We start from the raw sequence: 26,094 nt of genomic DNA, 5'->3' as shown, positions 1-26,094 counted from the left end.
AACCGTTAAGATAAAAATACTTCTTTTAGACTGTAACTTCCTTTAGCATGATTCTAGAAGTCCTGCACAGCCTCAGTGCCAGCAGCTGTGACCGAAGTGTTTCCCCTCCATGGCAAAGGGCACTCCTGGGACGCTCGCCATCAGCGCCAAGGGCAGCGATTCCCAACCCCGCTCCCCCCAGGGCATACCCTTACCTCCATTCTCTGTCCCGCTGGTTCCAGCTGTGAGCCCAGCAGAGGTGAAGCTTCCAACCTGGAACACGGGTCTTCCTTACAGGAACTTGCAATTGCTGATTAAGCCTTTACAAAGCAACTTCTAACAAAGTTATAAAAGGGCTAAATTGTGATGCAGAGATGAGAGTCAAATTAATGTTACTTTTGTACATTCTATTTTGCAAAACCCCAAAGGAGACATTTGAAGCAACAGTTATTTTTCTGGTGGCTTGTACCGTACCAACAGAGCTCCTGCATGGACTCCAGTAACATCACACGGGTTGGTTATGCAGAATAGGGAGGTAAAGTCAATCCTCGACTCAGAAGCCTCTCACTGTTATGTAAGAGTTAAAAGGAAGAGACTACTGTGGCTTGACACGCACTTTTGAAAAGCTTCTGTTTAGAAGATTAACTGTTTGGCTTAAGTGGTAACTCATCATGCTGTGCAAAACTAAATAACGTAAGAGAAATTGTGTCAAGAGTTTTACAGCAAGTTCTAACTTTGTAAGATCAAAAAGACATAACGTGAATAAATGTAAATGTTCTCTGACTTGGTAATTTCTGGAAGTTAGATTAATTCGTTCTCCAAAATTTGCCCATGACCATATGTGTTTCTACTAAACTTGTCTTTTCACCAATTATTGCACTGATTCTCCTAGATGTTTTCACAGTGGGACTCTGCAAAAGTGTTTTTCATTTTTTGACAGTAAACACCATTTCTCAATCTAAGAGCAAAGCCCTCATCCAAGTATCTCTCCAATACATCTCCAGCAAGTCTAATTTATCAAGCATTTTATTTCAGCCATCATCAATAGCTGTCCAGGCTATAGAGCTGTAAATTAATAATTATCCAAAGGCAACCAAGTAGTCTTCACCTACCTTGAAATATTACATGCTCACAATATAATTAACACCATTTTTCCCCCCAGATTTTCCTTGGGGTTTTGTTTATCCAAGCCATTTATAACCGAATAACTACTGTCTTCTTTCCTGTCCTAGGAAAAAGCAAGTTCTTTTGATAAGTTGGTCACAGAGCCATATTCTCTGAATTAATGCTTGTAGTTTTCCTGTAAGGTTGATGTCAGTGTTGCTTAATAGGAATTCCTGGTTAAGAAAAAATTAAAGATAAAATCTGAAATTCAGCAAAGGTTCTTTATTATCACAGGTCATTTGCCTCCTCGCAGAAAGCCACATTATAATTACAGCCCACTAATTGCTGTACAGCAGCATCAGTACGTCTCTGAAGCAACGTGACACAGTGTCACTCGCAAAGATGACAAGATGCTTTCAACAATCGGAATCGGTGTGAAGGCATGGCAGGGTCGTGGGAGAGGAAGGATTTCCTTGATCAAATTTCCAAGCTACTCAGTAAAACACACATGTAAAACACACACCAAAGATAATAAGAGGGAGAGTACCCACTCACACTTCAGTTGTGTGAGGAATGAAGGTGATCTCACTACATTGGCTCTTCCCATGGGACTACCTGGAGGAGACAACCATCCCCTTCACAGAGCAGGTTAGAGCGAAGGCCAGTCCAGCGGCTCCGCACAAGACAGCCATGAAGATCCTCTGGGGCAGCAGTGGAAGTGCCTCTCTAGCCCACCCTTTGGCATCTAGCCTTCCTGCTGATAGGAGTCAGTCGTGCACAAAGCAGAGCGTAAAAACGAACCCCACGTAACAACTCACTGCTCACGTACTTACCGCTGCAGAAAAACTGCAGAAGCCAGAAAAACCTCCAGCTCCTTCTTGGCTCTGTGAAAAGCCGGAGTTCCCTTTGAGTAGGCCTTGCACATCATGTGCTGGAACTTGCATGCCTTCAAAGGCAGAACAGATTCTCTTCTGAGTAGTTACTAAATACTGTGTCAGCAAAGGTCACCGCCCCGTGTAACGTTTAATCCTAGTATACAACACTCCAGCTTGAAGTGTCACAGGAGCACCGTAATCAAGTGTGTGCATTAACCTCCCACCCAGTTATAAGTCAATTCTAACAACCCATTGTATTTAAATTTTTGTTAATTGCAATAAAAACAAGCATAAAAGCTAACTTTAAAAACCCGTGTCTTAGGTTAACAAAAATGCTTTGAAAACTTTGACAAACTATTTGTCCTGTGGCTTCAGGCTGCACCTATAGCTAACAAAAATAAACACTGGAGCATTGCGGTCAAAACTAACCAGGCAATATTAAACGAGGTGTTTAAATACTCTAATTAAAAAAAAAAATCTATAATAATTGGAAACCTTTTTATTGTGCTGTGAGCTTTGGATCAAGCCCCAAAACAAATTAGAAAAAGTACGGACAACTGAAGATCTGTAGAGATACAAGCTGCAGTAACCAGTAGAGTAAGTCAGTATTATGTTTCAAGCCCCATGTTTCAAGGCAGTGAGAAAAAGCTAAATGCGTAACAAAAATATTGGATCTATGGGTTTTCCTTATTTTAGCCTTCTGTTCCTAAACTAGGCACACAATTTGCATGTTTTCTAAATGTTTTCTAAACCAGTGCCAGAACACATTATTAAAAACCCTTGTAAATCTCCCATGTATCTAGAGCAGCAAATAATTCTGCTGTTGCAAGTAAAATGGAAGAAAGACTTTTACATAGAAGCTACTAGAAGAAAGTTACTGAATACTGATACTTAAGTATATTCCATAGCTCTTCACTCCAGGTTAACTCTCTTATAAAAATCAACTCCCAAGGCATCGTTGTCCTACTACAAACCTCCTTTCCAAAGCACTTGTGCTTCTACTCCCTTTATTTGCACCCTTCATTTCTCTCATTCAACACTCATCCCAGTACCAGTGTCCATGGAATTTCCTGTTTAAGATACTGAAAATCAAAGTAATTTGAAAAAAACATCTTCCTAATTCAAGCTGTCCAAATTTGCTGACTCTGCTAATTATTTTTTCACATTTAGTCTGAATAGAACTCTGATTATAGTTTTTTAAAACACCTAAACCTACAAAGCAGTTATTTTGTCATCTAACAAGCTTTTAACCCTTTAGTGTTCTTTAGTGATTAAAATGTGAATTGCTATTATAGCTGTATCTTTTATAACATGTATCAAAAAGTTACAAGAAGGGATACAGTATTTAAAAGTTAACGGGCTTTAATGTGAAGCATTTACACTATTTGCTTGCATATTATATGGACAACGTGTTTGCTCTCCATTTCGGTTTAGAAGGGACTGTTTGTGACCTGCTTCTGTGCTTTTCTCAGACAGTTTACATACTATATTTACATCCAATATCATCTCTTTACTAGGATTTAGTTTTGTAACAGTTCTAAGTAAAATTTGGCCAGTCTCTTTCCCAGACAGGGCTTTGTCGAGCTGCGTGCCAAGTTCTGCAGCCTGTAAGTTGGATCCAGCTCATCCAGACAGTCTCTCTCACATGACTTAGGTCAAGGTTAGGTAACAAACCCTGTGCTTAAGCAAGTCAGCATAATATGGGTCGCAACACTGACCAAACAAGCTATTTCAGGCAAGATACACCAGCTCACAGGCAAACATACCCCCCACTTTCATTTCCCTTGAAAAGTTCAGAAAATCCTCCCTGTAAGTGAAACGGGAGCTCGAAACAAGCCTGTCAGAACGGCCAGTCTGTATCTGCCCTGAAAAATCCCCGTATGCCTGAATTATCTGAAACACTGAACTCTTCACGAAGGCACAGAAAGGCAAAACAAAATCTTTCTGTGCTGAATTCTTCATGAATTTCTAGTCGTCATGTATTCCTAAGAACGAAATTATAATTTATTACAAAAAAAAAGGCAAAATTAACATATTTTAATTTTATAATTACAAACTTTAATTTATACAAATAATAGATTTTATTTCCTCTCCAATTAAAATATATTGTTTATCCTTAATAACATTCACGTTAAGTTAGTAACAGTTCAGTTACAAAACAAGAAAGCAACAGAAAGCAACCTTCCATTATGGTGGGTTTTTTTTTTTGCATGTGAGAATCAAATATACTGATCAAGGAACAACTGGCTTACGCTTTATTTTAAATAGTCATAACATTACACCAGCATATAATCACAGCACATATTTAAAAAAATAGAAAAAGTAGACATTAAATTTCTGTGTATGGGATTTAAAACTTTTATCACGTGAAAAACTATATCCTGTATATTCTAAATGTTGTAGTGTGTAGGACTCAAAGATAAAAATATATACACAGAACATATTAGTAGCTCCACAAAATAGGGAAGTCACATAATTAAGTAGAGTGGTTGTAAACCAGCTGCACTTAAATACAAAGCTATGATACTCTTAATTGGAGAATTGAGGATCAGTCCAGTAAGAAATAGTTTATTAAGCATTTTAAGGTGACTCTCACTAGAATAGTTCTTTTTAATTTAAATACTGCAAACTGACAAGAACAAAAATGAAAGAGTTCTAACATTACTGGTGATTTTTTTTTAAAAAAAGCAGTTTCATAGAGGTAGAGTTTAATCTCTAACGAAAAAATAAACAGAAGCACTGCAAAGTATTAGCAGATAAATGGGTTAGAATAATGCTAAATGTTAAAAAAACACAAGGGAAAACAACCCCAATGAACACCTTTTTGTGTAGGGAAGCAAGTTTAAAATGAGACCGCTCCTTTCATGAAGGGCACAAGGTACGTAAAATCTCCTTCATTTCTGTTGAGTTCTCTTTTAAGGAATGAAATTAATGTACATTTTATATACAGAAGGATTTTTGTGAAAAATTGATGGCTAAAACCAGTTTACTGAAGCCAGTTTATACATCTAAATCAGAAAAAAATAAATAAAAAAAATAAAGTAGCAGTAGCAAATAAGGTGAAATATTGCAGCAGCACGTTTACACATATTCTCTGAATTATGTTACAACCAAAGTTACAGAAATATGACAACATTTTCAATCTTGCTTAACATTTTTGAGATGCTAAAATCTCAGATATAATATACATGTATATTACAATTTTAAAAATTCACTTATTTACATATTTTATGTAGGGCCAGACTCATTGTACAACTGCATTTGCATAAACTTCAGTCGTACAGAGTCCTACCAAAGTGAAGCAAAGGAATGATCACATAAATAAACCTTTTCATTACTTAGGCTTTCCCAAATCAGGTCTATGAATTGAAGCTACAGAATATATATATTTGAATTGCAGTATTGGTTTTTACATAAAAAACTTCATTTAAGGAAAATAATTTTTAAAATGTTAAAATGTATGTAAAGTATGACAGCAGAAAAATCTAAATACTGCCACATCCTGGAATTAACTGCTTTTTTTACATTACATTACACATATTTCACTAGTACATAAAAATTTCCTGTCTTTTCATAATATTTGTACGACACAGAGGGCATTCATTAAGTGCTTCAGCACATTCCTTACAGGCAACTAAGTGGCCACAGGGAATGAGGACGACTGATATGCCTTTAGCCATACAGATTTTACAAAGCTTTTCTTCCTGCAAGCGTCTTAACTTCTCTTCAGTACTGAGATCTAAGGGAAATAAACACATAAAAAGAAGTTTTTTAACATACTTAGTACCATCAAATCTCTTTTTTTTTTCTTTACACACAAGGACAAGGTTTTCTTTGTATGATTTAAAGGTCACAACTTTAAAAAGAAAAAAAATGACAAGATATAGGAAACCAAGCTGCAGCATGGCACCCTCTTCCCCCACCGCCCCACGTCTCATTACATCTCCCAGGCCAATGCAAGCAGGGAATTCAGCTAGATACATTTGCAAGAGCTTGAAATATCTACAGAATTTAGGATATGCATATTTCAATCAAGAATCATTCTTTTCACAGACTTCCCATTGACAACTTTCCCAAAACTTGTACAGAAGGTGAAAGAAAGGCTCATTGATACTGGTTAAGTAATTTGGATTTTTTTTTTCCAGAGAGTTTCCCCAATGACAAGAACAAGGATGTGATTTCCTTCCCTGTCCCTGTTTTCAAAATGCCTATACTTCAAAAGCTTAAAAATTTCTAACATAGAACAACTCAACTTTGCATTGTACATGAGCTCTTTATTATTCCAGTATGCCCCATTTGAAAATGCAAACTTCAAAAGCCTTCCCTTGCCACTTGGGGAAAGCTCTGTACAGCCAACCGCAACAATAATGTCCATCTTCATCGCAAGTTCTTTCTCCCCCATAAAGTCCATTAAAAATCTTATTAAAGAGTGGGCTGGTGAGATCTCTGCCTATCATGCCAACCAGATGGTCTTTTCCCTCCCTATGAATTCACCCATATGCTTGTCTTAAACCACAAGCCTCCTAAGTTAGAAATCTTGGGTTTGGTCTATCTGCAGAGTGTACCACAATGGCTTTCTGAGCATAACTTGCATGTCCCAGCATAGCTGGAACACAGATAATTGAAAAGAAACACCATCTAGCAGTACACTTTTCCTTATTGGCCAAGAAGGAAAATGCTTCTATCCCATGCAAAATTTTATACTGAAAAAGAAATAATCCCCTACTAAGATTTTTCATTTTGAATATACTGAATATTTGACAGTATGTTGCTGTGTCTGTTTCATTTTGCCACCAGAGTCCCCACATCTATATAGTTATTCATGCCTTTTTTTTTTAAATGTCATTGTCACAATAATTTTGGCTTTTTAGTTAGCATATATAACCTTTACCAGAAGCACTAGTATTTCAATATTATACACTTTTGAGGTATTAATACTACTTATTTTACAGATTATATTTATAAATGCTGCTACACTTAAATATTTTTAACACCCTCTTTGCTCAGCTTTTTTTTAATGTCCAAAAATGAATCTCTTGAATTTTAAATTACAATACTTGGATCAGAGGGTAGAATAAACAGATAACAACAAGATATATTTCACAGACTAAAGAGCTGATATGAAAGTACACACAGAGATTTTGTAATTGAATAAGCTCATCTTGCTCAATAGGGATGTCATTTGGTTCTTCTTCCCTTGTGTTTTCTTTTTGAGCACTTAAGTCTGCTACGAGATCCTCAACAGATGTGTGACTTTCTCCAGACATCTGCAATCTCTTTTCCATGGTGTTCCTAATCTCAGACAAATTGAAACCCATGTCTATGGCACTTTGTACCAAAGGATTCCGTAAGAGATTATCTAAAACAAGAAGTTAAAACCAAACAATCAACAATTTAACAAGCATGAACCTGATTATCAGACAGCATTCAGTATAGTACTAAGACACCTTTGCAAATATCTAGCCAAAGGAACTCTATTTCTGATTTGAGAATTTTGCTTGTTGTAAAAACTGCATTGTCAAAACACCCAAACCTGCAGATTTAATGTCTTCCATCCTAGCTATCCCAGTCTCCCATCATCTATTTATAATATAGAAATCCTCCTAGATTTGCTATTCAAATCAACTACTTCAACTTCTTAAATAAAATGTCTTATATAATTAACATCACAAATTCCATAGCTGAATGTTAACTGAAATTCATCCAAAATTCCAAGGCACAATAGATATGTAAGTATTTGGTAACATCACATTAATTTTAATTCAGTTCAGGGAAGAAAAGAAAATCATGCATATGTTGAGAGAAATCAAGAAATAATTTGAATTTACGAAACAAAGACACAGCACAATCACAATCAACAAGCAAGTAAACCTGTCCAGGATAACACACAACGCTACTTTGGGAAACCATTTTTCAGTCTGTTGGACCTCCCCCTTCCTCTTTTCAGTGTATTTTTTTGAATAGATTTGTAGCAGTGTGTCTTATTTCCAATTCTTCTATTACATCTAAGTGACTAGTTTTTTATTTACTTAACAAGATTGTTCAAAGAGAAAAATTTTTTAAGCTAATTTTCACTCTCATAAATGAGCAATGTGTGAGAGATTTCTAAAACACCTGTTTTAGAGTGTGTAACCACTCTTACTAGCAGCAGCTATCATTCCCTGTGATGAAGCTACTTGGCTGTCTTCCTACCACCCCTTTAACTGTCTTGTCTTTTTATTGCTTGGTATTTGTGGAAACATTGCAGGAATGTGTAATACTGGAACACATAACAAGCTACTTAAGCTTTCTCAGCTTCCTAGTCCTTGCCATTTAACAGACCAACTCTTCCTGCCTCATGAAAAGCAACGATTGTTTCATTTCAGTATTCTTTTAACATTCATCCCACAGCACTACTAATTCCAGACTTGATGCATACTTACTAGCTATAAAAATAAGACTGCATCCTATACGTACTTCTTTCATGATTTACAATATTTACTTTACAATATTTATCCAACCATGATTAGATTTCCCCTAAGAGAAATAAAATTCATTCCACTGTTGTTTAGAAGTAATGGAAAAGTATCATCCAACAATTTGCCTGTCATGCTTTATTTAAAAATGTAATAAGGTTACTTTTAGAATTAACCATTGCTTTTACTATACGTGCAAATAGGGATATTCCGAAATAGGGGGATTGTTTGTTTTGTTTTTTTAAACAGATACCTTTAGGAAGTATTGTCCCTTCAGCAGCTTCTGTCTAAAAGTGAAATATAAACAGACAAAATTACAATTCTGGAGAACGTAGAAGGAAACTATACAGTTACTACAGTTACAAGACAGAAAACAGCTATTTTATCTCAGTTATTTTATTGACTAAAACTATTAAATCTGCTCTGAACAACTGCAAAGGGATCAGTGTTTTGTTATGTCCTTCATATTGTTTTTAATTTTCATTTTAACCCATCTTTGCTATAATCACGATTCTTAGTCTATCAAAGAATTCTAAAATACCATCGGTTTTATATTTTAGTGACTGCATACAAGTTTAACAATGCTCTACCACCAAGAAAAATTATCTACTACACTTGAATAAGGAAATTATTCATCATAAACCTTAGGTTCCCAGGCTATAAAAACCCCAGCTCTTGTTCAGTACCAAATATAGAACGTATACAAGGTACCTTATCTGTGATCCATAACCCAGCTAAGGGGAACTGTGAGATCTATACACCCTGAACGACAGAACCAAAACATACTTTGATGTCTTTCACTTTCTGCCAATGAAAGAAGCAGCAGGAGGACTAAATGATATGCAGATAATTAGACGAGTAACTTCATATGAAAATTATGTTAAGATTGTTTTCTATTTTAACAAAATATTTGATTAATAAGCAAGACACTTACTGTTGAATCCCTACATCCATCTCTTAAGTGAACATTATTTATAAATTCTAGCCCCTTTTCATTTCTCACAAATCTGCACCTATAAATGAAAATACTTAGTTATAATAAAACTGAATAAGCAGCAAACAAAAATTGACTACGTAACTTTGGAAAGCTTCCATACATTTCCTACATCATACAGAATGCTTGCTTTTGAAACCTCTATATGTTTAGTCAACATCAGTAATGTCATTTAAACATTTCTAAAAACATCACTTCAGCCGTACTTATCTTTTTCACTTTTTTGGTGAAACACACCTCAGACTTATTGGCCATGACAGCTGGTGCCACAGGTTTATTGGAGTCTTTACTTTTATGAAAGACAAACATTATGTTAAAAAGTTGGTTATTTTAGTCTTTTGCAATCAAAGAAAAGCAGTCCCTGGTCAGACAGGTGCCTTACGTGCTTGCTTACACTATTTTCCAACCAGTCCTAGCCACTGGGCAGAGCTCTTCCCTGCCAGATTAGGGAATGCCATAACTCCTTGACAATAGTACTCTAGCTTCAGCAGTTCATGGGCATAGCATGCTGTGAGACTGATTCACTGCCACCGAAGTTGATGTGCAAACAAAAACTCCATATTAAGACAGTTAATGATCTGAGAGGAAGTAATCAAATCTGACATACTTTAAGCAACCTAAAACAAAATCAAACCCATATAAGGAGGAGTGAAATGTAGCAAGAAAATGTGTCTTAACCATTCACTGCACCAAGCCAAAAACTTGGAATGGAATCTTTCAAGTGGCAGAGACTAATAATTAAAAGCTGCCTGTACCACTATTGAAAAAAGGATCAGCTAATGCATAAATACTAACTTCCAGCTTCCAGAGAGCCTTTCACCACAGAAGACAAATTTGGCAGCTAACACATAAAAGATACTGATTTTATCAATGTTATACAAGTAACAAAGTCTTTGTACTTGGACAGCTTTTATCCACCTGTAAGGAACAATGAATCATATACTATTCCTCCTTTCCTCAAGACAGATTTTAGACAAAATTGGCAATCTTCCTAAAAACTACTTCTGGGTCTGGAATCCTCAATCCTTTAAAATTATGCAGAAGTATGTTTTGAATTCAATACCACTACTGACTTCTTCAGGTTTGTTGCACCATGACACCAGTCATTTTGTATCCTGACATAAGTTACAAACTTTGGCATCTATGAAACTATTAAAATAACGATTAGAATACAGCGCTTGGATAACGAGGAAAAAAAAAATCAGATACATATTCACAAAACTTCATGATTCTGCTAGCTGAGACATCAGTGAAGTCCACACACAGAAATCTTCTCTTCCCTTTAATAATTCCTACAAACAAGCTGACATAAAAACAACACTGACTTAAAAGTAAAGTTATTCAGAAGGTGCAACTTCAGGGCAACCTTTCAGACCGCTCACATGAGTTAGTTGTGCCCCCAACCTCTTGGAGTTTAGTTCTCTTTCCCACTCACATTAGAAGAACTCCTCCTACCTCTCAAAGAAGACATCAGGTTAATGTCCTCTTTTGAGGCCTCCAATATAACATTAAAGCGTATGTTGATGATTATACATATAATAGCAGGACTACAGAAGGCAGACCAGATGGAACAACAAAAATAAGGACTCCATGCAAAAATTTCCTTAAAATCGTTTCTACTTATTGAAAAGGGAAAACATACACCATGGAAGATAACTGACAGTCCTTTGGTGCCTACATGACAAAAATGAAGGAGAAAGAAGTGAAGGAGGGCAACTAAAAAAAAAATTAATTTATTTTCATAAGTCTAAATAATGTTAAGCCATAGTCAACCTTCTGAGTCCTTTCTTAGGAAAATCTCTCATTAAAACATAATATACTGTAAATAAGACTCAAGACATGAAACAAGAAAACAGTAAAAAATACCTTACCCAGGAAACCATTTGGCATGTTGATCCCATGGGTCTTCATTTTTCTTCCATTCTTGCAATCCTCCACCACAATGGAAACACACAACATGATCACCATTACCTGAAGAAACACACAAGAATAAAGTTACATACTTCCAGTAGGCATAACAATAAGTTTTCAATGAAAATGTTACATTCTTAAGAAAAAATATTTATTTTATTGATTAGCAATTGTAACTGAAAAGAACTCCATTTTCAAGGAGCACATAATACATATGATTTGAAACAAATGTCGAGGAGAGACTTGAGCTTAAAAAATACAAAATAAGAGTCAGATGAAGCATTCCTGAATTTTGTTTTAGCGAGTAATTATACAGATAAAAAGCGAAAGCTAAAAATAATCTATTATCAAATAGCTTAATCCACTGGTAAACAAGCTGTGAAGTAGTCTACCACAAAGCATTAAGGACGTTTACATGCCTTTTTGGTCCTTCATTTCACCATTAAGATTAATGGTCTCTATACAGCAGCAGCATAACTGACTGAGGAGATGTTAGGAGAAACTGCATTCTCTCTGTTCTAGCACTGTTCCTACTGTAATCAAAGCCTGTGCCAGAAACTGCTTAGATATTGTGTTTATTGGAATGAGAGGAGGTATGGGTAGATTTTTCCTACAGAGCTAAATCATTCTCAGGCCACAGGAAACAGAGTTTTCACAGAAGTCACGTGAACAGCCATCGGGTCTGATAAGCCGGTGCCCACTGAGTACGCCTGCACAATATAGATCTCACTTGGCTGTGAGAAGCTAGGTACTTTTAGGAATCCAAGAAAAAATGAATAAACACAGTTCTACTGGGTACAAATATTGCCCACATATCACCCATACAAGAATATATCAAAGGTTTTATTTATGGCCACAAGTAAAACAAATGGAATCAGATTAAAAAGTTCTTCCAAGAGCTACCAAGAGAGAAGACAATTAATATGAGAGCAAGAAATTATCCTGGATAATCCCCTTTTCTTTGTCACCTAACAAGAGCAACACCTCACACTCATACAGCATCTCTCAGTGAAGAATTCCAAAGAGCTTCAACGGCACTGTGCAATTCAATCTCATTGGGAAACCAACGCACAAAGACATTGGAGTCTTATCCAAATCATACACTACACGTCTGATGGTAAAAGCTCCACTGAAGTCATTGTCTTCATAAAGCTTTTACGTTAGGTAGTAACGGCATTTGCTAGTTTCAGGTGTCTGAATGCTATGATAAAGCAAACGTGTTAACTAAATAAAACGGCACACAACCTGGACTGTCTTGTTCATAGGCTTCTGTATGGGCCACAAGCCCACTCCTTAGACCTGAGGCAGGTATCTGGAGGACAGCACTTAATTTTTTAAAAAAATATTAACTTCAATAATTATCATTGTGGAAGATGTATTATGAGGGTTTTAGCAGGCAAGGATGATGTTTTACTGCTAAAAATGAATTTATGACCAAGTTTATATTTTGCTATTAAAAATACTTGATATAATGTGTATCATTTTACACAAGAACTATGAAAAGTAGTTTACAGAGTACAGAAATTCTGGCAAATCATTCCATATTAGAATAACAAAATGCTGATTTTTTCATAACAAGACACACAAAAATTCTTTGTAAAAGATATTAGCCATTTGAAGGTCTGGCTTACCTATGCTATAGAACCCAGCTTCAGCAAGTTGCTCCTTGTCAACAGGATATATCCAAGTTAAAAATGTTTGTAAACGTCTTCCATATTTTGCCATCAATGGATTCCTTGGATGCTGTGAATTGTTCAGACCACTTCTTCCAAGCTCAGCAGGAATAGATTCACTTGGAACATTTCCAACATCCCGGCCCAGAACAAAGAAGCACGTGGGAAAATGCCTCTTGTGTTCTGACCAAGCTCTGTCACTGGCTTCCCACTTTTTCAATTTTCCACCACAACAAAAACATGCCACTTTATCACCAACACCTGTATAATAGAATCCAGCATTAGCTAATTCCTTTGGTGTCAACTGGCCATTGAGGGGCCAGTTGTGAAAAGACTTTAATCTTGTCTCTTCGCTGCACATAGCGGGGTTTTTAGGACACAAATTATCTGACATATCCACAACCTGCCTAGTTCTCAAAAGGTAATCTGCCTCCACATCAGATGGGTCATCCAGAGTACACGGGAGGGCTGAATTGCTGGAACCATTTTCAGTTCTATGCTGGTAGTTCTGGGCAAGAGGATGTACGTTGTTTTCCAGAAAAGTAGATTCAGTAATAAATTTGCAATTTGGGGAAAGCATTTTGTGTCTTTCAACTGCAGAATCCCCAGGTGCCCATCCTTCAATAGCTGTATGGCAACTGAAGCACTTCACTTTGTCTCCTTCTCCAGTATAAACAAAGCCAGCTCGTGCTAGCGCTGACGCCGAAACCGGACAGCCACGTGGAAATTCAACAAAAGTTCCGAGCCGGTAGTGTTCCTGGGCCCATTCCTGGTCACGGTCAGTGTCTGGAGTGGCACAAGCTTCCAAGTTATCCAGGCCATTACACGTCATCTCTTCATAAGCAGGGCTCTCCTTTCAGATTTACTAAACAAAGAATACATGTTTTCATTTCACAAACAGAAGAATTCATAACACACATATGCAAGCCTGGAAACTGGCTAAGTTAAACTAGTCATCCTTTATGTATTAAAATAATGCCTCTTCCCTCCCATCTCACCCTTGCCTGCCCCCCCTGCCATGCAGAGGCAAACATCAGAACATTAAAAACAAAATTTAAAAAAGAAAAAAAAAAATCTGTAAAGAAAGGCAGGAAACTCATGGAGTTTCAGAGACCAATAAAAATTTACCTGGAAAACACACAGGTTTATACATTTATAGCTTTAAAAGCATGTTCTATTTCTTAACAAATAAACATTGCAAGAATGAAATCAACAAAGTATTTAACAAAAGCTCTGGGCAAAACCCTGCCCAAAGGCTTCCAAACCTGAAATACAAAGTTACTGAATTTAAAACACTGATCTAAGCCAGAACACATTTGCAAGATTTTGCAGCCCAGTTCTGAAACACAACTATCTTTCTTTTTCTTTGTACGAAGGCCATGACCACCATGCCCATTACGGATGGGCATCAACTGGTAAAACAATCATCAAAAAGAAACAAGCTTTGGGATTCTGTTATATCATAAAGACACACATCTCAGTTTTCCTTTTAGCAAAGTATCTCGTGAAACAAACTATCAGGTTTCACTGGGGCATTTACCACAGTGTTGTGCTCTGCTTTTAAGATCAGTGTCTTGGACTACCCAGCACTAGTGCCCATGCCCAGCACACCACTTCCACTTCCCCGCACCCTGCCTACACCCTCTATCAAAAGTACAAGCAGTTCCCTCTGCCATCACCTCAGCTTTTCCTCCCGGCCCTCCCTGAAGGAATGTCATTCTCCTTACCACCTGTCCCACATTCCTGTTCCTGCGTCCACTCTTCCAGGGGGAGCACTGACTGCCAGTCCTGCCCCGCGCCCTTCTGCACCAGAATGCTGCTAAGAGCACTCAGACAAGCCCCTTCTCCCACGAGGATGGTGGAAAGCAGCTTGGTTCCCGCAGGTCCTGTGCAGGAACCACAAACTGACACAGTCATCGCCTTCATCCCAAGATGGATGAAGTCAGAACACAATAAAAATTCATCTCCTGTCCTGACAAGGGCAGTGATATTATTGACTTAGAAAGCCTTGGGTAAAACACAGGCTACTGCTGATAGACATCTCAAACTACTCCTTTATTAAGTGGTAAATTAAATTATTATGAGACTGCCCAAATGGACTTCTTAGCACAAAGCAATAATAGTTCAGCAATTAGCAGAAAGAAATGCATATAAGGAAGAATAGAATATGTATTTATTTGAACAAGTATCCTGCTCCGTTTTCTATATGACTCCTGAAATGTATCTATTTCCAGTCCTCACCTTTATAAGGTAGGCCATCAGGCAAAAATTTAGCTTCCTCAACACGCTCCTTCCTCAACACCTGCATTAATATTGATTATACTTTCTGTGAGGTCAATGCAGATGTTACAATTCTCATAACTGCTTATATAATACCAGATTTAGCTTCTACAGGAAGGATAAAACCTTTCTTAAAGTTCAGAAGGGGGAGGGAAAAATTAAAATGAGTACGCATTGCAGGATCGCTGCATCCTCTGCCAAGATGAGAAAGATAATTAACCTATAAGCAGGTTGAGAAAACATGACGTTAGAGACCCAGCATGCTTGCTTCATGTAATCACGGACACAAGACTACTTCTGAGTACCAGCTTTAATTCCTTCTGTAAGTCAGTTCGTGACTAATGTAATGACACTAGAAATTACCCTGTGGTTTTCTGGTTTAGCTTAGCAAATTTAAAAATAGCTTCTGAATAAATTACATTGACTGACCTACAAATCCGACCTCTATGCTTGTTTTGACTTTGAAGGGAAAAAAAATCATCAGTAATTACATTTAGTATTATGAAATATATGTATATTGAAAACAATTTTTATAACAAAAGTTTAAAAGTTCATTTTTATTTCCTTTAAAAAAATCTTATTTTAAATTCTCTAGGACTGTTTCTGTAAAGATCTCAAGTGACCTTACGGGTCTACCATCATCACTACTACACCACATTCATAAAATCACAGAATCATAGAGTGTCCTGAGTTGGAAGGGACCCACAAGGATCATCGAGTCCAACTCCTGCCCCAGCATAGGACAACCCCAGAATTCACACCACGCGTCTGAGGGGATTGTCCAAATGCTTCTTGAATGCTGTCAGGCTGGGCGCCATGACTGCTTTCCTGGGGAGCCTGTTCCAGTGCTCCACCACCCTCTAATCTGTATTACTCAAATACTGTTAGCTGCAAACTAATTTTCTTATCTGCATGCCTAAAAGACGTTCTACAAGAAGGCAAAGAAAGCCTACCTCACAACCTTCAGAGACTCCTTTTCAAGATGTACGTTGAAAAAACAAATGCATATGCTTTCAGTGTATGAATAGCAGTATATCTTCATTTCTATTATACAGAAATGAGTTCAGAAACAGTGAAAAAATAACTCATCCTATTTAAATGTTTACATATTAACTTCTTTTGGTTTATATTTACTTTAAAATCAGAATAAAGCCTCTATATCCCCTTTTGACTGTTGCATACAAAACAATTGCGGCAAATCAGAGACGATCTACTCGGCCATTCTCTGTCATTTGCCCTCCCTGTCCTTGGTGAAATCAGGGGTAAAGATCGACCAAGGTTCAAGCCTGACAGATGTCAAGAATTTACTGGAGACACAAAGATCACCCTTGGTTTATGCCTTTTTGTTCCTTACGCCATATGGAGTGACCACATACTACCATGATGACTATGATATATGAAGTTAAAAAACAGTTAAGAGACAGAATTAATTCTGCCCCCGCTTCTTGTATACTACCTACATGTTGTTTTAAGCACCACTTAACTGCTCCATTATCAGAACTCACCTTAAAATCTGCCATTCTTAAAAAGAAAAGTCTGATATAGCAATATCATATGCATAAAGAATAAAAAAATACATTAATATGTATCAGGTGCGCATATATAAAAAAAAACTTCATTGTAAAATGAACGCGCTACTTACAGTAAGTCATTATTTTTCATAAGGAAGATATTTTACCAAAGTAATTTGAACAAATACTGTATCTTAAGTAAGGCCCAGATTTTCCAGTGCCCTCTGACAGGGATGATCTTCAAATCATACTTACACTGCATGAACAAGCCTGCGTCTTGCAGTACTTTTCTGGACTCTTTCACTAAAACTCTCCCCCTCCAACATCAGAAAATTTAAGAAACCTCGTAACATTATTTTTTAGTAAATAAGCTGAAAATTTTTATTTCATGCAACTGGCAAACATCTACTTTTTAGATAATTTCATTCCAAAGACTCCACTTCTTTCAAAGCAGGCTTCATTTTCAGAGGGCCTATACACTTACAACGCTTAATTGTGCATTTTCTCCTCTTCTCCCAAAATAACTTCTCACCTTTAAAAATACGGGCTGCAGAACTCAAAATATCATGTAGGTGGTACGTCTGATATATGACAGACTTCCCTAACGGAAATGACAGCATGAGTTTTAAACTAGTACTTAAATCAGTAAATTGGTTTTACTCCACTTACTCTGTTGATCCTCTTGGTGTTTCCTGGAAAGATGCATGTGTGTTTTAATGACACTAAGGAACTGAGAAGGAAAAACACTTGAGCAAAGACACAAAGAGGGAAGGAAGAGGATCAAAGATGAAACTGAAATATTAGAAAACAGGACAGAGATGATACTCAATTAACTGAGATGTTCCTTTTCAGTTTTATTGATTACTTTTAATTAACTGTGAACGCGAGACAAAAATAAACTACCTGAAATTCATGAAACTACCTAAAATTCATCTGCAATGGAAATCACAGGATAATGCCTTTCATCCAGATGTAACAGCGATATCTGAAGCAGAAAAAAAATATCTCTATGTTCTGTACTGGAACTTCTAACAATTGAGGGAAAATATAATTGGAAATAAGCATTAGGATAAAACTAAAAAAACCCATACACAATGTATTCCTCACTCAGAACACTGAGATTAGCGGTTTCATTCTTTCAAACAGTTTTTTCTACAGTGCTATGAATACTTCAATAATCCTTCTGTTAACATGGTGAATAAAAAAAAATTATGTTCTCAACATGGTGATAATCAAAGTATCTGCCACATTTGGATTCTCTGGAGGTAAGAGGTAAGCAATCTGTCTTGATCCTCACAACCAAAACAGCGTGAAAAGCACATACCAAAGGAGCAGTAAGTACTGACAGAAGGTCCAATCACCACAGATCAATTCTTTAACATGAAGTAACTGTTTCAAATTATATCAACCACATTATTTAGTCTTGATCTTTTGGAGCAGAAAGATTCAACCATCGTTCTAGAAGCCTCTCAAAACCACGTCTAAATACTGCAACGACAGAAGCAGGAAAATGCCTCACAGGTATCTGCTGGCTTTAACAACGCTCCATCCACACTATGAAGCCCTTTCCTTACCACAGCCGCTCTAAACATAGTTGGCTTACATTTCAGTATAGTTTTATCTAAAAGAAAAATACATTAACATATTTATTAAGCATTGAGGCAAACTCTTTGCCTGTGTAAGTACTGCTTTAAATATAACATCAGTACTACTTTAAATGCAACATCAAGTTTAATTATTTCTATTTCAAACAACTGTTAAAAGCAACTGTTCAAAGTGTAAAATTAAAACTAGCTTAGGAATTGTATTTCTACACAGGTATTTTACCAGTTCTCTTACTCCAGTTACTTGGAGTAATAATTTAGAACAATAGCTTCCACCATAACAGCACTCAGACAAACAAACTGCAGCAGAAAAATAACTGAAGGTAAATTTTTGAATGGTTTATGGCAAAGAAACATAAATTCATAAAAAGCAGCCAACTAAGATGTGTACACAAGACTTTACAATACATACCAGCAGCAAACCCGAGTTCAGAGAGTATACTTTATGTATACAGAAGTTAATTAAGCCTTTCTGCATAGACTTTAAAATTAATCACATATGAATTCAAAGTAGAAGGTCCAGAAATGTTAAAGTTCATCTTCACTTATAAAACCCAGGAGATTTTAACTATTACTGAAGTACTAAATATCTTCTTATATATGCAGTGAGTAAACAAAGCCTATTTTAGCCTGAAAGACTTCCAGAAGCTGAGCCAAGTTTAATCCTGCTTTTAAACATCTGAAGGTATTTGTCACAAGACACCTCCCACTTTCAAGCTAAAGTACCAATTTAGATAGTCTATTGAATACGTTTCAGAACAAAAAAATAAAGACAAGAATTTATAGCAAAAATATTAACTTATTCAAAACACAAAATTGTACATTGTGGTTTTGCAAGCCAAATATATTCAAATCAGGTTTAAAAATATTAACGGCTATGATTTTATTAAAAAATACAACATCACCGCATTACCTAGATCTGAAATGCTTCAAAGGAAAAGTACGGAACCTGCTTTTCTCTTTCAAGTATATTTTGTTAGACATGATTATTTCCATCCTTAATCCTGAAGCAGATTGGCATTTTAAGGAGTTATTTTTAATTCTTCCACATGACAAGCATGGCAGTAACCTCCAAGTCAGAAACCTACTTGAACAGCCTCGTGTTCCTGACCAAAGGGTACATAAACATGGAGCTTCTACTACCTGACATGCTGACTATGAGAGCAATGTTAGCATTTATTGTCGACTGAATTTTGAAATGTGAGAGCAGTGCACCAAGTAAATATCAAACAGAACATACTGCACCAGCTGACGCACAAATTATGCGTATGTCACTTCACTGAATTTCACTTTGTTCCTGCTCAGCTGCAATTAGATGAAGGAAGCTGCATGCTGCAAACTGAAAGCATACTTATAAAGATTAAAACCACAAGAAACACAGGATTTATTTCAAGTGTTTACAAATCTTAGCATACTTACATCAAAGTATCAGCAGCCATTTTAAAAAAAATTCTTAAGAGGTTTTTTTTTTTTACTTTATTTTATAAAGAGGGTACCATATCTCCACAACCCCTTTTGATTCAGCGCCAAAGCTTACATAAATCCATCTGCTTAGCTTCATTTGTCTGTTTTTCAAACAGGTCCTACTTATCTTCCCATCAGGGTTTATCATCATAGGAAGTCAGTCAGCTGCTCAAGGCTATAGCAGTTTGTTAGATCCTCCTAATTCTTGACTGCAGTCACAAAGACTGTTACACTTTCTCCATCTTAGAAATAAATAAAACCAAGCCAACAGAAACATACCATTTTGAGAATGATGTTCATATTGTATTTTTCTTCATGAAGAAGTCATATGATATGGAATAGAGCATTAAACAAAAAGACGGATTCACGGCAGTGCTCTCAGTACTCAGTCTCAGAGTGGGGCAAATTTGCAGGGAAAAAAATAAATTGTTTTTGTGAACTTACAAGATAAATGTCTTCAGAAGAACTTTATGAGAATGAAGGAGTAAATACCAGCCGCTACAGAAAAAACTGGCATGCTGTAGCCTAAGCACATGGTCCTACAGAGATGTCAAAAGTCAAACATAAGACATAATCAATTAGAGCCATTAATGAATGTATAAATCACTGTTATCCAAAGTGACCAAGGAAGAGAAGGACTAAAGGTCTGGAGAAAACCATTTTAGCTCTACCACACCTTGCTAAGTGTTTAGTACAAAGCAAAGTGTGAAAGAGATGTCAGCATTTTTAATTTGGACACAGGAAAACCTATCTCCACTGAAATGAATAGCGTACAGATGACAGTACCTAAAAATAAGGGGTGGGGTGACCCAGCCGCCCCGCCTCCCCAAACAACAAAAAAACCCAAAACCAACACAGAAAAAATCCTACCAAATGCGAAACCTCAAGCATACTGAGAAAAAGATGGAGAGGCTGAAGGTAGAAGTAGAGAACAGGAGAGCCAATACCAAGAGCACAAGACTTCAAATAACCCCCCCAACAAAACAAAACTATAAAAAAGGAAGGAGCGATCCTGACGGTCCCAAATTTCCCTGGCAGTTCCAGTAAGATGAATGTTTTATTCATCGCATAAGCAGGAATAAAATGAAATATTTTTCATGAAAGGCACTGTACTCCTGTAAATGATACAGAAGTCTGTGTATGATTTAGCTATCAATTTTTAATTACAAGGTCGCTTAAACTGTACCGTTTAAGCTTACTGAGATTCTGTAAGTATTCTTCCAGGCAAATCATAGGGAAAGAATAATTTTTACATTTCTGGCTTTTTCTCTCCCCAACACTTTGGAAAATCAGCCTATTAGTCTTTCCATCCTGTTTCCATATCCCCTACCAATATCTTCATTTGCTTAATTATTCTACTGTTCCCTCTCTTATCCAAGGCTTCTTACACAACTCACTGTGAAAACACATTTCAAATTCAGTACTACAACACTACCATATGGGGGGAATGAATTTTTCAAAAGATTCTTCATTTTTGTATTATACACTTATATTTTAGATGTACAATTCAAGTGATATAAAATCTGTGTTTTATATAAATTTTATATTTTAACTTTAAAACATTTAATTCATTAACTGTTACATTATTAATAGGAATTTGATTAACTTAATGTTCTTCCTCAAGAAATTGAAACTAAACTTCCAGAACTTTTCCCCCTAACAGAAAACAGCTTGGAAGTTGTATTTAATACAATTTGAAGCATACTTCCATCCTTGAAAGCCTACAAATACGTTTTGGGGGCTATGCAAGCTATGCAGTTCCTATCCTCCTAAAAGTAGAAATGACAAGCTACTTTTGTCAGCTACGAAGCAGATGAGCTAAATAAAAATAAATAAATAAAGTTTAAATCTGTGATTATAAAGTGTATCACTATAAAAATGTAACACTAAAAGTTGAGTTACTGCTCTTTTGGTTAAGAAACAAAGTTATCCAGTAAATAGGGGTATATTAAGTAGAACAGCCAATAGTAAAAAATGCCTTGCAAAACCTGCAGTGTCCTGGGACGCACCTCCTTTCCTGAGTATGAGCTGTGCTCCAGCTTTTACAAATAATTTAAACTTATAATTGGAGAAAAATCTGGAAAAAGAGGGCGTCTTTCATCAAGGAGACATAATGATATGGAACTTTAGCTACAGCAACATGCTTAATGCCACAGCAAAACTGCTGAATCTTCTGGATTCTAAAGAAAGTTGTAAAACCAGATGAGTACAGACAGCCTGTTACCTCCTGCATCACCCACTGGCGAGGGTGTTCACCTCCACCCAGCTAACATTCCCGACCACACCAGTGCCACTTAGTTCCTTATTAACATTCATTTAACTGCAGCCTGATGCAGAAGCATCATGATACTTTCTGGTATCACTAGCATGAATGTTTTGCCATTAAAGAATGAGGTGAATTTGTGTATATATTTTTACATATATACACACGCACATATACATATGTATATACACACACAACTCACCATCTTGTAAACTTGGAAATCTCTCTTGAATTATCCTCTATATTTTAAGTTTGTCAGGAAGCTGGTATGACTTGGGGATTAATTCTAATTATAACATTGCACCAAAAGTGAAATATGAAAGCTGCACCTGTTGAAAACACTCCGCTTGCCTTTCTCTTTAATAAGAAATTCTCCAAAACATAGAAGGGGAAGGACAACGAACTGCAAGATACGTGCAGCTTCATTTTACATTTTATATGATAGGGGTGACATCCAATTCAAGCTTTGCGGCGTGCCTTCTTCAGTCTTAACATACTTTCAACCTTCACACATAGCTACTTCTTTTTATGTTCAAAAATCTTGCTATTTCTGGAGCCTGACTTTCAATCGTCATATTCAGAATATTTTGGATTAGAACTCCGCAAGACAGACCACATGCTATGAAAAATAAAAAGCAGCAAAGGACTGTACACTGTTAACTCGCAAAATAAAAAAAAAATGCAAAGGGTACTTACAACAGTTTTTCCCTAAGAAATTAGTATCCAATCCCACCAAGTTTAGTAATAGATTAATCCAAGCAGATACTGGTTTCATCTCTTATTTTCCATCAATCTTTAGAACAAATTCCAATATTTACATTCCTGTTGGTAGAAAAAACAAAGGTTAAAAATTTTCCTTTTCACATAACCTTCAGCATAGTTTATGAAGGCACAACTCCAAAACTATGATTAAAAAAAAAAAAAAAATTTAAAATTATATCCTTCAGCCAAGAAATCAAAATAAAATTATATTCTAAAGTTGAAAGAGTCTGAGGTCAGGGAAAGTCTGAAATTCAGACGTTTTACTGAAACTAGCAAGGGACATAAGATTGGGTAGACTCCAGAAGATCCAGAGGGCAAAACAAAATCCTCGAATTGAAAACTAGAGGGCAGCAAGAAGCAGAAAGACTGTAACAGCACACAGAGTAAGATCCAGTGATCCAGCCTTCTCTTCTCCCTCCTAGGAAATTCTGCATCTGATTATAAATTGGATTTTCTGAAACTCTTCAGCTCCCTGCAGCTATCTCACCCATCCTGGGAGGATGGCAACAGACATAGAAGCACTATCACAGGTACACAGAGGCCCGAAATAAAATCCATCTTCATACTTCAAAAACCGAGACGTGAACACACATTTTCTTACTGTTCTGGTAACAAATGCAAGTTTGCCTCGTATCAGTGGGAGCAGTCAAAAAAACCCCACAACCAACTAACCACCCTCATCAGAATTCTTTCACTTTTGCTGCTGGTTACAAAGGGCGAGGACAGAGGAGGCACAGAACAATCATTAACTTGTTCCTTTGCCCTTCTTGAGCAACGCTGTAGGTGCCAAGTTTTCTACGGAAAGAAGCAGCTGGGTGTTCTTTAAAGGGCCTCAAAGAAACTGCAAAGCAGTCAAGTAGATAGCAAAATGAAGCACTCAGGAAAATTAAAAATATACAAATAAAAGCTTCATCAACAAATGCATCACATGAAAACTTGCTTTCTTAGAGAGACTACTTCACTCTTCTCTGTTATGTGATTTATTTCACAATAAACAAACAGTAGATTACATTAACGTATATCCTATTGCTCTTTGTTAAGGTATTAGATTAAAAAAAAGTATTTGACAAAAAAGTGATTTTTTTTTTTCCCCCGGTTGGTTTTTTTTTTCCTTCCAAATTGGTCTTGTAGTTTCTAATGGTTCATTTAAGAAACAAAATCTTCCCACTTAGCTATATAAAGTATTAAAATAGCAATGTAAGATTGTAGCAATGAAGGGATAAGGAAAGCAGTTCTGCAAAAATATCTAAAAGCAGTTTCAAGACAAATTTATACTTCTTAGCAGATGCAGATTAATAACAGTTAAAAAGGACAGAAATTACCAAGACTAAAAAATAGTTCTTGCACCTATTTATGTGGCTTCTATCAGGAAGATAAGAGCATCAGAGAGACAGTAGTACAGAAGCAGAAACACACTAACTGTGAAAAAGAAATATATCAACATAAATACACAGCCATTGTGCAAAAGAGAACTGCTTGAACTGAAGTTTGAATTACAGCTGAAAAAAATATCGAACTTCTTCCTGCAGAATTCTTACTAACTACTGAATTCTTACCCTAGAAAACCTGATCAAAACTGCATTTTTATTAATAAGAAGCAGAGAGAGAATTCCAGAAAATGATAGGTCTATTAAAAAAAAAAAAAAAAAGAAAAAACGGAAGACTGGGCAAGGGGAGACCAGACAATAGCCAAATATGTCACAAGAACCAAAGACGACCACAAAAGTGTGTATCAGCATAGCAAATTTTTCTTTTATTTATGTAAAGAGAACAACACACTAAATTCGGAGGAAAGCCGCCCCTGGACCTCCAAGCCGTCAGCCGGGGCTCGGATCGCCGCCCGCCCGAAGGGGCTGCGGGACAGGGCCCGGCGTGACCCGGCGGGGCAGGCCCGGCCGCACCGGCAGCACACGGCGGAGGGGGCGCGCCCCGTTCCCATGGCAACGCCTCCCCCGGCTGCCGGCCGCCGCCGCCTGGGAGAGGCCACGGGCAGCGGCGCCACGGGCTGCTGCGTCCCCGCCAGCCCTCGGCACCCCCGGCACCATCTGCGTGAGGGGCGGGAGGGCCCTGGGCAGCGCGGCGAGACCGAGCCCCCTGCCCCGCGCGGGGAGCCCCGCCGAGCTGCTTGGGGCAGCGAGAGCCACCAGAGCGGGCAGCCGGGGAGCCCATCCCGCCCACCGCCCCGGGGTACCGACGGCCACGGCTGCGCCCGCCTGACAACTCACCGCGCCGCGTCCCCCTCCTTGCCGGCACCGCCTGCGGGAGCCGCTCATCAGCCAGCGCGCGCCGACAAAATGGCGGCTCCCGGCAGCCTCCCCGGCCCTGCACCGCGGCTTGGAGGCGAGCGGGGAGCAACGCCCCCTGGCGGGCTGGAGGCGGCGCGGCAGACCGCCACCCCCCGGCGGAGGGCGGCACGGAGTGGCGGCAGCCGGGAAGCGCAGAGCGGCAGCACCCGCCGCGGGCCCTCCCCGGGGGCGCCGCCTCAGCCCCGCGCCTCAGTTCCTCCCGCTTTTTCGTCCCCTCAGTGCCTCAGCTCCCACCGCACCCCGGCTCCGCGCCGACGTAGCCGGGCCGGAGGCTGCCTTTCCTCCCTCAGCACCTCCAACGGCCCCTTCATTTCACACCATCTTCTCCACGCGGTTTCTGGCCTGGAGCACGCTAATCCCAGCGCTCTCCTTGCTCTCACCCCTCATCCGCGCAATTACGGCTTGTTACGACCTAAATCTGCTAACACAGGGCAGTGCAGTGGGGAGCTCCCAGACGGCCTGTCCACGGCTGGTCTGCAGCCTGCGGAGCCCTGCGAAGTCTCACTGATGCTGTCGCCAGCCAGCTGACAAGATCGATATTAATAAAGTCACAAGTTTGACCTAAATAAAGTGTGGTTCTTAGGAACTACCTTGGCTGAAAGATTGCCTGACAGTGCAGTTACTTATTCTGAAATTTATAGACTTCTCTTAACTGGCTGCATAAAGGAGCTGAGAAATCATCTACCAGACACTGATATCTAAGTACTCACAGAAGATGTGAGATGCCTAACGGCAATACTTCTCAGTACAGCTTGGGCTGTATTATAATTGTTTCTTAATCTTTGCTCATAAATCGTAGGGATATTAAAGCAAAGCAGGTAGTGCTACTTATTAATAACTTTGCAGGGACCAGCCTTTTTTTTTCTTCAAATCCAAAGATTTTTGTTCTCACTAGCTATTATAAATTTCATGT

At 37.9% G+C, this 26,094-nt stretch overlaps 1 protein-coding gene across 10 annotated transcripts; it reads right to left on the bottom strand.

Moving 5' to 3' along the window:
• Positions 1–3,993: 3,993 nt before the first annotated feature.
• Positions 3,994–25,176, bottom strand: XIAP (X-linked inhibitor of apoptosis). 10 transcript variants are annotated; one of them, XM_068411800.1, is made up of 9 exons: positions 18,799–19,061; positions 18,107–18,270; positions 14,719–14,877; positions 12,950–13,856; positions 11,279–11,378; positions 9,348–9,426; positions 8,667–8,700; positions 7,093–7,317; positions 3,994–5,697 (listed from the first exon to the last, which is right to left on the bottom strand). In XM_068411800.1, the coding sequence occupies exons 4-9, from the start codon at positions 13,821–13,823 to the stop codon at positions 5,504–5,506; spliced, it is 1,506 nt and encodes a 501-aa protein (XP_068267901.1). In that variant the 5' UTR covers positions 13,824–13,856; positions 14,719–14,877; positions 18,107–18,270; positions 18,799–19,061; the 3' UTR covers positions 3,994–5,503. The 10 variants fall into 10 exon arrangements, with proteins under 10 accessions (XP_068267901.1, XP_068267898.1, XP_068267906.1 ...); XM_068411797.1 differs by lacking the exons at positions 14,719–14,877; positions 18,107–18,270; positions 18,799–19,061 and adding exons at positions 22,810–22,935; positions 25,101–25,176; XM_068411805.1 differs by lacking the exon at positions 14,719–14,877.
• Between the last annotated feature and the right edge of the window lie 918 nt (positions 25,177–26,094).

Source organism: Nyctibius grandis, chromosome 13, assembly GCF_013368605.1.
Source record: "Nyctibius grandis isolate bNycGra1 chromosome 13, bNycGra1.pri, whole genome shotgun sequence".
NCBI lineage: Eukaryota > Metazoa > Chordata > Aves > Nyctibiiformes > Nyctibiidae > Nyctibius > Nyctibius grandis.
The sequence above is the reverse complement of the archived record's forward strand: the minus strand, read 5'-3'. Positions and strand labels throughout refer to the sequence as shown.

Excerpts from the sequence above, each read along its gene's own strand:
- XIAP (XM_068411797.1), bottom strand. The coding sequence starts at position 13,823 with ATGACGTGTAATGGCCTGGATAACTTGGAAGCTTGTGCCACTCCAGAC. Across the intron at positions 9,427-11,278 it reads CATGCCAAATGGTTTCCTGG|GTGCAGATTTGTGAGAAATG; the intron begins GTAAGGTATTTT and ends TTTCATTTATAG. Across the intron at positions 5,698-7,092 it reads TATTCAATTACAAAATCTCT|ATCTCAGTACTGAAGAGAAG; the intron begins GTGTGTACTTTC and ends TATTTCCCTTAG.